Source organism: Hippocampus guttulatus, chromosome 6, assembly GCF_054856545.1.
Source record: "Hippocampus guttulatus isolate MCC_2025c chromosome 6, RoL_Hgut_1.0, whole genome shotgun sequence".
NCBI lineage: Eukaryota > Metazoa > Chordata > Actinopteri > Syngnathiformes > Syngnathidae > Hippocampus > Hippocampus guttulatus.
The window spans coordinates 11,306,052-11,318,068 of record NC_141266.1 but is presented as its reverse complement, the minus strand read 5'-3'; the positions used below and the strand labels follow the sequence as shown (position 1 = coordinate 11,318,068).

The 12,017-nt window shown below is 42.1% G+C and overlaps 1 protein-coding gene across 3 annotated transcripts in view; it reads left to right on the top strand.

Annotated features, from left to right (window-relative positions):
* The first annotated feature begins 407 nt into the window (after nucleotides 1–407).
* The window catches only part of adcy2a (adenylate cyclase 2a), a 39,594-nt gene continuing 27,984 nt past the window's right edge, over nucleotides 408–12,017 (top strand). Inside the window, exons 1-2 of one of the 3 annotated variants that reach the window (XR_015101137.1) lie at nucleotides 408–966; nucleotides 7,259–7,456. Coding sequence is in view for 2 of the 3 variants with exons in the window: in XM_086113041.1 (XP_085969167.1) it covers nucleotides 454–966; nucleotides 7,259–7,456 (711 nt within the window). In the remaining variant the exon portion in view is untranslated. Of the gene's footprint in view, nucleotides 967–2,276; nucleotides 2,897–7,258; nucleotides 7,457–12,017 lie in introns of those variants that run through there. The other 2 variants (XM_086113041.1, XM_086113042.1) reach the window with 2 other exon arrangements.

Sequence of the window (12,017 nt, the reverse complement as noted above, 5' to 3'; positions counted from 1 at the left end):
CTGAAGATTTACTCCGCTCTAGTGGCCAAGGGGGGCAATTGTATTCTAAAATGTTTTAAATACAGCTCCATTTACTGTGTATCTTACTCTTGCAGATTTATCAGAACTGGAAACATTCAAACCCAGGCTATGCACCTATGTCCGGCTGATGTGAATGTGCTCTCTCATCACCCCGGCGTTACCCCTTTGAAAGTTTCATTTAAATCTGATAACTGAGCAGATCATTTTAGACTTTAACAGATGTACTGTAGTCATCCTAACCTGTTCTTGAGCTTCTCTTTCTCCTACTGTACCTTATTCTACTTCCTACCCTCCCCATTATAGGCCCTCTCCCCCCCCTACCCTTACTATTCACTTCCCTCCCACTTTCTCCCTCTGACTCTAAACAGCACTCATTCTCGTCTCTCCCTTCACTTCCCGCTCCAACATGTTGGCAGGAGGAGGCGGAGGAGGATGCTGCGCTCAACCCTTGGCGCGTTCTTGCCACCTCTTGGGCCAGCGCACGGTGCCTCTGACTCAGAGCCACCTTTCACTTGTATCAGCCTGAAGGAATTAAGAAGGGAGGGGGGTGGCCAGGTCCCCCAGGTTCCACAGGACATCAGGAGCACCCATATCAGGATCCCCAGGAGGAGCAGCAGCAGGAGGAAAGTAGAGCACAGTTACTGTCCCTCATCTGTAGTGGAAACTATTACCTTAGACTCCAGCGCCTCCTCCAGTTTCCCTGACACTTCTCCCTTTTCGGCTCCAAGATCCATGTGGCAAGAGGCAATAAGGAGGAAGCGGTACCTCCTGGACCGGGCTGGTGAGGGGGACAAGGGAGGTCGGGAAAGGAGGAATAGATCCCAGGACTGGTTGTACGAGTCGTACTACTGTATGAGCCAGCAGCATCCTCTGATTGTGTTCCTGCTGCTTATAGTGATGGGAGCATGCCTGGCTCTGCTGGCTGTCTTCTTTGCATCAGGACTGGTAAGTTCTACATTCATGCATGTATTATGCAAATGTAACAGAACATATGCAGAGTGTAAAGTCATCACTTTCAATTTGGCGTAACAACACTATCAATATATAGGATATTTGGGGTATTCCTACCAAGTTTAAACTGTGTCGAGAATGTGTCGGAGAATGTTCACACATGGGTGCACAGACAATTAAAAACAAAAACGGTATCTTTAAGACAAAGGTTACCAATAGGGGCACACACATCACAAAACCGCTTCCAGTTGCTCCCGTATACACATTACACACATGTGCCAAAAAGCTTATACAAAGGCACATCCCCAGCATGCAGTCTACATGGCAGCACTAATGTGAAGAGAGGGTTAGATAAAAGCCAGGGGGGAATAAGGGGTTTGGTTATTGTTTGAGCTCATGGTTGACCGAACTACAGAAAGGAAGAAGTGCTTTTTAGCTCTCAATATTTTGACATGATTATCTCTGCTTGGAATGGCTGACAAATTCAATGCAGTGAAGAAGCAAAGACCCCCTGGGAAATATAAAGGGACAAAGTCTAAAGCTATTAAGTATTTTGTCTATTTTCACTGAATATGAAATGCAGGTGCATTGATAAGAACTGGGAACTTGTCAGACTTTTCCTCAACATTATGTCTCTTTGCAGGATAGTTGTTAACACAAAACACCAACACAAAGAACACCCCTTTTTGAAAAATAAACCTACTTTAGGACGATTGGGTAAATGTTTGTTTCTTGCATTTTCTGCTCATTCTATCATTCATTGAAGTGACGCGAAATATCTTTATAATGACAATCAACAAATGACCAGCTGGCTTTCGCAAGGCAACTTAATGTGAAAAACATCTTAAGGGATGATATTAAACTGTTTAATAACACGTCTGTTTTTATACACCACAGTGCTTTTAAGGGAAGCATAATCTCATCATTTGACATATTTTACCAATTGAGGGCCTCTCTCAGTCTATCCCTGATGAATCTGCTCAGATGGAGGGATTATTCTAATACAGTGAAAGGGCCTCACAGCACTGTCGCTGGGTATTGCAGATTTGCATATCCAAACATTCCTAACATCATCCAAACACTATATCAATTTTGGGGAAATGATTTGCACGGTTTGCCAAATGCAAACAGATGTTGACATCAGCAACTTCCATTTGATGATATGCATCTAACATTTGCCTCATCCATTACCGTGTGTCTGATTAGTCAGCGATTGCCTGCTGATGCGGACAGGCAAAAACGACACAGACACTATTTGGAAGGATGTTTTTGAATGGTGGCTGAATGCTTTTTAACATTTCTTCAGATGTTTGTAGTTTGTCATTAATAGACTTGTGGTTTTGCCCATGATGACATATTCATGTGGAGAAGCGTCTGACTCAGCACTTCAGCCACAATTGGTGTGGTGACTAATATGTCTGATGCTGCTGGCATCACATAGAAATGTGCTGGTAAAATGCGATGGGTTTTGTAAATTAAGCAGAGGCTAAAGGTTGAATTGTAACAAGGAAGTTGCGGAACTGAAATTTGTTAAATAAATATACCACAAAGAAATTCCAGTCACAATGGATTTCTGGCCCGAGATCACATAAGCATCTTGAGCCTTCCTGCCCACATCCTGCCTTTTGGCTCTGGCTGGGTGCAAGATTGGCGTGACCTTTTTGCTCCACCCTCATTTCATTCTTCAACCTCCTCTATTTCTGTCCATTCTGTGCTTCTGTCATCTTTAACCTCCTCATATTTCTGTCTCTCTTTCATTTGTATCCAACCCCCTCCCCTTCCTGCGAGCTGGATGACCTAAATCCTGTTCTGTTTTGGAGCTCAGCTCTGGGCGGAACCGACTCTCTCCGCAACTACACGCATCCTCTCCTGTCCCACTGCATTGCCTGCTTACAAGGGGAAAGACAGGGAAGATGGAAGCTGGGTTAGTGGAGGAATAACCTAAATGCCTTGCAACGGATGGAAGAGCAAAGAGATGGAAGTATATGTGGCGATGACATGTAAAATATTAATTTTGCAGTGAGAACCTCTGAGGTTGAACAGAATCTGCTCCACATGGGGAAACAATGATCCGGGATCAGGTTTTTGCCTTTATAAAACATTCAGACATTTTTTTTTTAATATTCACAGTGGCAAATGTAAAAAGAAGTTAAGCACTATTAATATTAAAATGTTGAAACAATATACACTCAGGGAAGTATATCTGTGCACGGTGCAAATCCGGTGTAGCAGGTGGTGCAAATGCCACAGACAGGCAGACCGTTTTGGTAATTTCGTGGATGAGTGCAGATCTGCAGGCGGGTGGGCTGCGCCACTGTGGGAGTGTTTCCAGCCGACTTAAGGCACTGCCAATCAGAGCAGCTCCTCTAAATGTAGCACAACTGACAGTCTCAACCGAGACATATCTGCGCGGATTAGAGCAATCTGTGTGTATATTGCTATGCTCTGGCCAAGTTTTGGCAACAGACAATGTGAATGGTTACTTAGAATCCGCTGGTGACTTAAATGTTTCTGCAGAGCGCAGTATCTGTATGGCTGTGCCCAAATAAATTAAGCAAAATCTCGTTAGACCAGCAGTCTACCTTCCGCAGGATTTTGACATGGTCTGAGCAGGCTTTAGATTAGACTGAATTCATGCCACCAAATAGTCACTCTGTCTGGCACATCTCCAAGAACTTTATTGATCCTGCGCCGGAACACCAGGCTTGGCGGAGACCATTCAGCCAAATTGGCAAACACGCAGTTAGCCTTGTGCTCGTACGACTATAATTTGCGGCCGGCTTGTCGATTCGATGTGCTGTCTGCGAAAATAGAGCCCCCAGTTTTAAACTCTTAGGTAACATGTTGAATGACACTTTTACACATAAGTATAAAAATTAACCAATTAGTTTAATTTAAAAACAGTAATACACAATGGGCCAAATGCACAAAGAATGAACTGCGGCCGCTGATATCGCCTTTAATGCAATCATTTGCAGACATCTTAACTTCCTATTCACAAAAGCTATTGCGCTAATGGCATACCGATGCAAACACGCCCACAATGTTTGACAGCTGAATGCAGTTTGCACCTGTTTCCCCCCTGATTGCACACATCGCAAAGTATAAATGCTGCTTTGCGCCAAGAACACCGTGTTAAAACAATGCCAATTGAGGAGACACTCTTTCACAACTCACAACACACCTCTTTAAAACAGCCTGCTCAATGTGCAGTAATTCCTTGTTTATCACGGTTAATGGGGACCAAAACCACCCGCGATAAACAAAAATCGTAGTGAAGTAGCGACCAATAAACAATTTTTTTTCCCGCAAAAAGTCCGCAAACAGTCCTCAAGAAGCTGCAAAACAACAGTGATTCACATAGAGCAACATATACAGTACTGTACTGTGTAGGATATGATTATTATAATTTTTTTTTATCAATATGTTTGAAAAAATCCGCGATGCACTGAAGCCGCGATAAACGAACTGTGTAATAGCAAGGGATCACTGTAATGTCATTTTTCTCTGCCTTTTTCTGTTGTTTTTTTTTTAAATTGTAAAAAATGTATTTGGAAATGTTGAATATGTGAACAGTATTTCGGACAGAAAGGCTGTTTGATGGCCTGAAATTATTTTGTCAGGTCGGTGGGAGGGAATTTACGTAATTTATTATGACATGTCTCGTACATAGCGAGCGCTCTGACACATTGCTCAGATGTCACAGGTCGTAAAAAGTGGCTTCCACAGAAGAGCGCTAAGTTTACACCAGCCTTTTCGATGTGTATTACCTCTGTTGTTCAAGAATTAGACGTTGTTAATCAATGAGGCTCATTTGTATCGCGGTGTGTAATTTCTCTGTCAAATGTGTGCCCATTTCCTCATTTGAAATATGCGCAATACCACCGGTGCACCGAGACGCATTCTGCTTGATATCTCAGTGAGTGAAGCATTTTACCATCTGCGCATCCTTTTTGAATTGTTTGCTCCATACTTACTGATTTGCACCACATAAAAGCCACGCAATCCTTTAGTGAATTCGACCCTACACGTTCACAATTACAGCTCTTCTCTTGTAGCATTCTCTTAACACCCCTTGTTGAGGATTGATCTTCTTAAAGTGATCCCAAAAAGTCAGAAAAGCAAAAGACACACACACGCGCGCGCACACACACACCACATGTTCAGTAATGAATTTTGATTTAAATCTGAATGATAAAACCCAAGCGCCATTCCACACTGCAGATTGTGCAATCCTAATTTTAAACCTGCAAATTGCATTAAATAATGCCGGACAAAGCTTTGTCTTAATGTGTGGTGTATGCAGGCTCACTGGAGATCATTGACATCCACAAAGTATCTGAGATGTCAGCAAAATACATGTCTTTTCAAACAGAAAATGTAAAGTAGGGACCAACTCCCAGCCTGGATAAAAGGAGTCAATATTGTTTCTTTGAAAACTGACTCTCTACATATGAATGTGGCAGCAGACACTGACACATTGGGATCATGATCAATACCAGGGGCCAATTGAGGCCCACCATCCATTTTTCAGCGGACTGTGACATGCCCCCCCCCCCAAAAAAAAAGATAACTAAAAGATGCCATTTGACATCGTCCGCAAGATTAGTTCAAAAAGGTGAAGGTGGGCAGAGTGAGAAGGGAAGTTATAATGCATTTTATTTTTATTTTATTTTCTTGTCAGAAAAATCTTAGAAACAGAAAAGCAGCTTCAAATCCTGAATGTATGTCCTGTCCTGTATGTTCAATGTCTGTTCTTATACCTGACGTGCCCTCAGTTAAAAACATTCATCAGCAAAGTCCCGTACAGATGGCTGATTTACAGCATCCATTTATACTGTTCAGTTTTAAGGCTGTTTTTGCACTATAAATCTGATATATCAAATGAGGTACAATTAGGTAGGTAGAGGAATATAGTCGGGAACGCATCTGCTTTGGTACATGCACGATGCAGACCACAAACATCTCCGTCCAGATTACTGCAGTATAGTCTACATTTAAAAAAAAAAAAGCAACACAAGTTCTTTGTCCCGGTGAAATCTTGCAAAATAAATATTAGTGCGATGTAAAGGCAATTAATTTGATATGGATGAATAAACATTTTAAGTAAGATTACTGGGGGTACGTTTTTCGTCTCGTTTAGCCTTTTGAATTCATATTTATTTTTTTACACACATTTTGGACAGATTGTGTTCATCGAGATGAAAGTGAAGTCTCTTTTATTTCATGTTATTCGGTGCCATAAATTACACTGAGCAAATCCGATAGTACTGACACACTTATTTCCCTTGAAGGGCTATTTGGTGCCTCAGAGGGTGACTCACACCCTCCTGCTTGTTTGTTTAGTTGGAAAATTGAAGAAGGACTCAGGAAGTGAGGCTTAGTAGTCTGCTTGTCTCATGTCCCTTTCAGACGCGTCAATTTTCTACATATCTAAAGTGCTCTTTTCGTTCTGTTTCACTCAAGCAAAGCTTAATCGTCGTTAAGATGTTTGAAATTTTAGACAATCTATAAACAGTTACATCAATTTTCATCTCTCTTAACCTTTGACCCAACTGGTTTTAGAGTTTGTATTAGTGGTTTAAATGTTTGTTAATTTCTAGATTACAAAACACCATTTAGCCAAATGATTGGCAAAATGTAATTTCTACCTCGGCGGCCCGGTAGTCCAGTGGTTAGCACGTCGGCTTCACAGTGCAGAGGTACCGGGTTCGATTCCAGCTCCGGCCTCCCTGTGTGGAGTTTGCATGTTCTCCCCGGGCCTGCGTGGGTTTTCTCCGGGTGCTCCGGTTTCCTCCCACATTCCAAAAACATGCATGGCAGGTTGATTGGACGCTCTACATTGTCCCTAGGTGTGAGTGTGGGCGTGGATGGTTGTTCGTCTCTGTGTGCCCTGCGATTGGCTGGCAACTGATTCAGGGTGTCCCCCGCCTACTGCCCGAAGACGGCTGGGATAGGCTCCAGCACCCCCCGCGACCCTAGTGAGGATCAAGCGGTTCGGAAAATGGATGGATGGAGGAATTTCTACCTCTACACATTTGAGCAAAATGCCAAATTTAGGGAAAGTCCTCAAATGAGCACAGATAGACTGCACTTTGCTCTAGATAATGAAAACAGGGCTTTTAATGTCTCTTATATAACCATTCAGATTCCGTAAACACTTCACCATCGATTCAAGACTCTCAGGAAAAAAAAGTGAAAGATTTTTTTTTGTTTGTTTTTTTGCACTGCTTGATGTTAATTTGGTCGTGGTCTTGTTTTCTAATGCATGTCATTCCTGTTCCAGAACGTCGAGGACCATGTGGCCTTTGTAATCACAGTGCCCACAGCGTTGGCGATCTTCCTGGCTGTATTTGTTTTGGTCTGCATTGAATCCATTTTCAAGAAACTTCTTCGGGTGTTCTCCCTTGTCATCTGGGCCTGCTTGGTTGCTATGGGTTACCTCTTTATGTTTTCCGGTGGGATCGTGTGTCCATGGGACCAGGTAAGTCTAAGAAAAGTATTTTGTGGTCAATAAATTTCTTGTGTAAAAGCATGTGAAGTGTTCGGTTATTTATTCATAGACGATATAAATAACTAAACGTAGCTGTCTGGTTTGAAAATGAGGCCAACCTTCAAGTGCCTTAAACTTGAATTCTTTGGAATACCGTGCAGGGAAAATTCTTAGTTGCAGACAGCTCTCTTGTGAAGAGTTTTTAGAAAAGTGAGCCTACCTCTCACATGATCTCCTAATTCAGTACAGTATTCCAGTACTATTTTATATCATGCTTTGTAATGCTCTTCTCTATATATTGATTACATAGGAGCATTCCCCTCTTGGATGCTTAAACTACAGAAACCACATCCTATTTTATTTTTCAGTCCTTTATTTTTAGGTAAGATGTATTCTCTCTTCGCAATTTAAATTGAAATCTGTTGATCATCACTCATCAAACCAGTCAGATTTGGAGTTGAAATCTTGAGGGCCATGTTGACATTTGATGATGCTTACATTGCTTTTACATGACCTGTGACTGAAAGGTTAGTGGGCATCATTGTCAGAGCTTGCCGACTGCATCTGTAGTTAGCACTGCATGAAGGTGAAAACCCGGAAAGAAGTTAAAGGAGGTGAAAGAACTGACTAAGGCTCTTGCTAGGATCATGCGTTCATGCTCTAGTCATGATTTTACTGCTTCTCCATTGTTTGTTTCATTGTATCTGCGGTGGTATTATGGCTGTTCAAGTCATCAATACACTATAGGGGCTCACTTCGTTGGCATTGTGGCACTCCTCTGGCCAGGTAAAAGGAGTAGTAGGTGGTTCCTACATTGAGGTGATGATAAGGTGCTTGGTGCTCACCTAGAGTATTTTAAATCTCTGTTGGAGAAGTCACTGCTAGCCTTGATCACTGACTTGTTGCATGTGTTCCTCGCACTTCTATGTGCCGGACTCAGGCGATGGATGACAGGGGCAAGGCCAGTTATTTTGGGGAGGATGCTTCGTTGTGTCTCTTGGAGGCAGATGATATCAGCGTCTAGGCTGGCTTTGATATCTGATTTTGCTGCAGACATTCCTTCATCACTGAGGCTGAGCACTCTGAACGTTTTCATTGTGAGCTCCCAAGGCCAAGGGTGTATCCTTTTACCACCTCTGATTATTGGGCACAGTTGTGGTGTTGTGCGAGTTGTAGCAATTGGTCTTCAAAGATTGACAGGGATACCACATGAAGGTTTGCTACTTCCAACCGTCAAAAACATTTTCTCCATTCAGACAATCGATAAGCACGGGAACAAAACCTCTGGCATGGTGGTGCATGACCAGATGTGAAATGTCTCGATAAAATTGTGAACAGAAACTTGTGAGTGTATCAGCATTGTTACAAATTAGGTGGTTAAGCATAACTGCCGAATATTCCAGACCCAATGGCTCGAATCTAGCATATTTACATGCACATTTTAAATAGACATACCGTATTTTCCGCACTATAAGGCGCTTCGGAGTATACGGCGCACTGAATGGCCTATTTTAAATCAGTTTTCTCATATAGGGCGCACCGCATTATAAGGTGCATAGAATAGAAGCTACAATACTGGCTGTGGTTGCGTTTCCATCCACTAGATGGAGCTACGCTAAAGGTAATACAATACAATACAGCTTTATTCATATAGAGCTTTCACAACCGCTGCAGCTTCAAAATAGCGCTTTACAAATCATTTAAAGTACTACGTCCAAGAAATCAAAATTTTGATCCATATATAAGGCGCATCGGATTATAAGGCGCACTGTTGGCTTTTAAGAAAATGGAATGCTTTTTAAGTGTGCCTTATAGTGCAGGAAATACGGTACATCTTTTTTTAAAGAACAATATGTTGAAAATAGGGCGGCCCGATGCTCCAGTGGTTAGTGCGTTGTCCTCACAGTGCAGAGGCTGTGGGTTCGATCCCGGCTCCAGCCTTCCTGTGTGGAGTTTGCATGTTCTCCCTGGGTCTGCGTGGGTTTCTCTGGGTACTCCCACATTCCAAAAACATGCACACTCAAAATTGTCCCTCGGTGTGATCGTGAGCGCGGATGGTTGTTTGTCTCTGTGTGCTCTGCGATTGGCTGGCAACCGGTTCAGGGTGTCCCCTGCCTATTGCCCGAAGACGGCTGGGATCCAGCATTCCCCCCACCACATCCCCAAACCCTTGTGAGGAAAAGCGGATCGGGAAATGGATGGATGAATGGATGGTGAAAATATTGGTGAGATAAATCACATAAATTTAATTTTGCATTGATCTTTTTTTATTCATGTATTTAATGATTATTATTTTTAAAAGGGATTAATTTCTATTATTTCTCTGGCTACAGTGCATTTGAAGTGCCAGGATCAAAACCCTGCCTCTGATCTATACATTGGTATTGATAAAACTTGCAGAAAAACATTGAATGGTTTGGTTACAGCACAAGTAGCAGTCATTCACCAGTACTGATGAATACAGATGTCTAATGTGGACTCATTTGTCACAAAGCAGCATTTTGAGGTGCACTGATTCGCACGTCATTCTATTCATTCTTCTCCCACTCACTGAAAATATCAGCCCATTTTGCCATCAGTGCACTCCGACTGCAGCATCCACGTTAATTAACATTTATCTGACGAGATTGGCTTGTTGACTCACACTCCTGACTTGACATCCATTACTCCCTCAGCATGTATTTTCTTACTTTTGAACATTTTCAAAGAAGGGAACAAATGCAAACATTACTTTACAACAATCTTTTTTTTTGTGGTTAATGTTCAGTGACAACATAATGTTTTTCAGACCCAGTCCTTGAAATTTGCACAAATGTGAATGCACCAAAAGGCGTGCACCAGTATCTCTTGACATTTTCATATTTTGAAAATATAATATATACGGCAGACATGGTCTACTGTCAAAATAACAATGCTATTTAGGTTGATAACAAAGTGCCCTATCAGTGCAGGTACCTGCCAGTTAAGATGACGATAGTAGAGGCTCAAAGTTGCATTTCCTATTCTCCGTAAGACAGGGTTGGTTTGGATACATTTCCGTCTCCTTTTCTCAACCTGAAATCAATTGAATGCTTATCCACTCCACACAAAGCCCCCTCTGTTTGCTAATGCTAGGGAGAAGGGCTTATCTGTGTGGTCCAGCTTCTACCCCTCACTGAGAAATGTCTGTGCCCACCCTCATCTGCTTCCCATCTATCATCCTACCTGTCCCTCATGCTGGAACCTGTATGTGTATAAGTCCAAACTTTTTCATTTTGTGTTCTGCTAGCATTGTGAGCACAACTCTGAACTTTGTGCAGGGAAAATCAAGATTCTCATCCGCAAAAAAAATAAATCAATAAAAATGTTTTTAAAATGTATCCACCCATCCATTTTCTAATCCATTTATCCTCACAAGGGGCAAGCGTGGGCATGCTGGAGCCTATCCCAGCTGTCATCGGGCAGTGGGTGGGGTACACCCCGAACTAGTTGCTAGCTGGTCGCAGGGCACCATTGACAAACAACCATTCACACTCATAATCACATCAAGGGATTTGGTGTGTTCAACAAACCTACTGTGCACGTTTTGGGAATGCGGGAGGAAACACTCGTCTTCAAATATACACCACGCCGAGCTTGTGTTAAAAGGCTTTGAAGTTAATGACCAAAACAATACATAACTTGAGGTACCAATATTTAGAAGTAAACTCATTGACTTTAAATAAATCAAGCCCTACCAACACTTTGAAAGATCCCATTTCGGAACGGAATAAATGTTGTGTGGAACATGAATTGGAACTGAGAATATGTTGAGTGGAAGCATGAAATTGTGGGGAGGGAGGCTACAACAAAGACCGTATGATTCAAGTTACGGGGATATGGAGAAATGTGCAATAATGAAAATGTTTTTTTAAAAATATCTTGTCCTGTGGTCATTTATTCAGCACGTTTGCCTCTGCCGTTAATTTGGAAGTGTTTGTGTGTGCGTGCGTACTTAACTGCCTTGAGCACCATGAAGGTGCTAGTGCTGCATAAATTCACCCCATTTAGCAGTATAGCCCAGTCTGATTTGAGATGGCCCAAACTAAGCATCTATTGTGTATTTTTAATGTAATGGTGTTTAGTATGTGAATAAAGTGATTCTTTTGCATCAGGTGAAGTATCGGATAGATGCACATTGCACATGCTTGCATTGCAAATCAAGTCTTGAAGCGGATCGCAGACAGACTGGACTAAAAGCTTGATGTAATCGGACACCCCATCTCCATAATTTGTTTTATGAACTCACTGTGGTATTGAGGATTTGATTCATGGGCTGGTAGCAGCATCGTTGCCTGGATCTTGAAAAACGCCTTGACGACATAATTGTCTGTGCGAGGGTCCTTATGTGCTTGCCTTAGCCACACTGAAGGAAGATTCTCACAATTTCATTGCTATGTCGATCGAACCTTGGATTGTAGGAAACATAGGTATCTTTAACCCAGCCTCCCTTCCATTATCGACCACTTTCTTGATTCAGTTAGTGGTAATTGGATATCTGATGGTACTTTTAGGATAACAAACATTACATCTG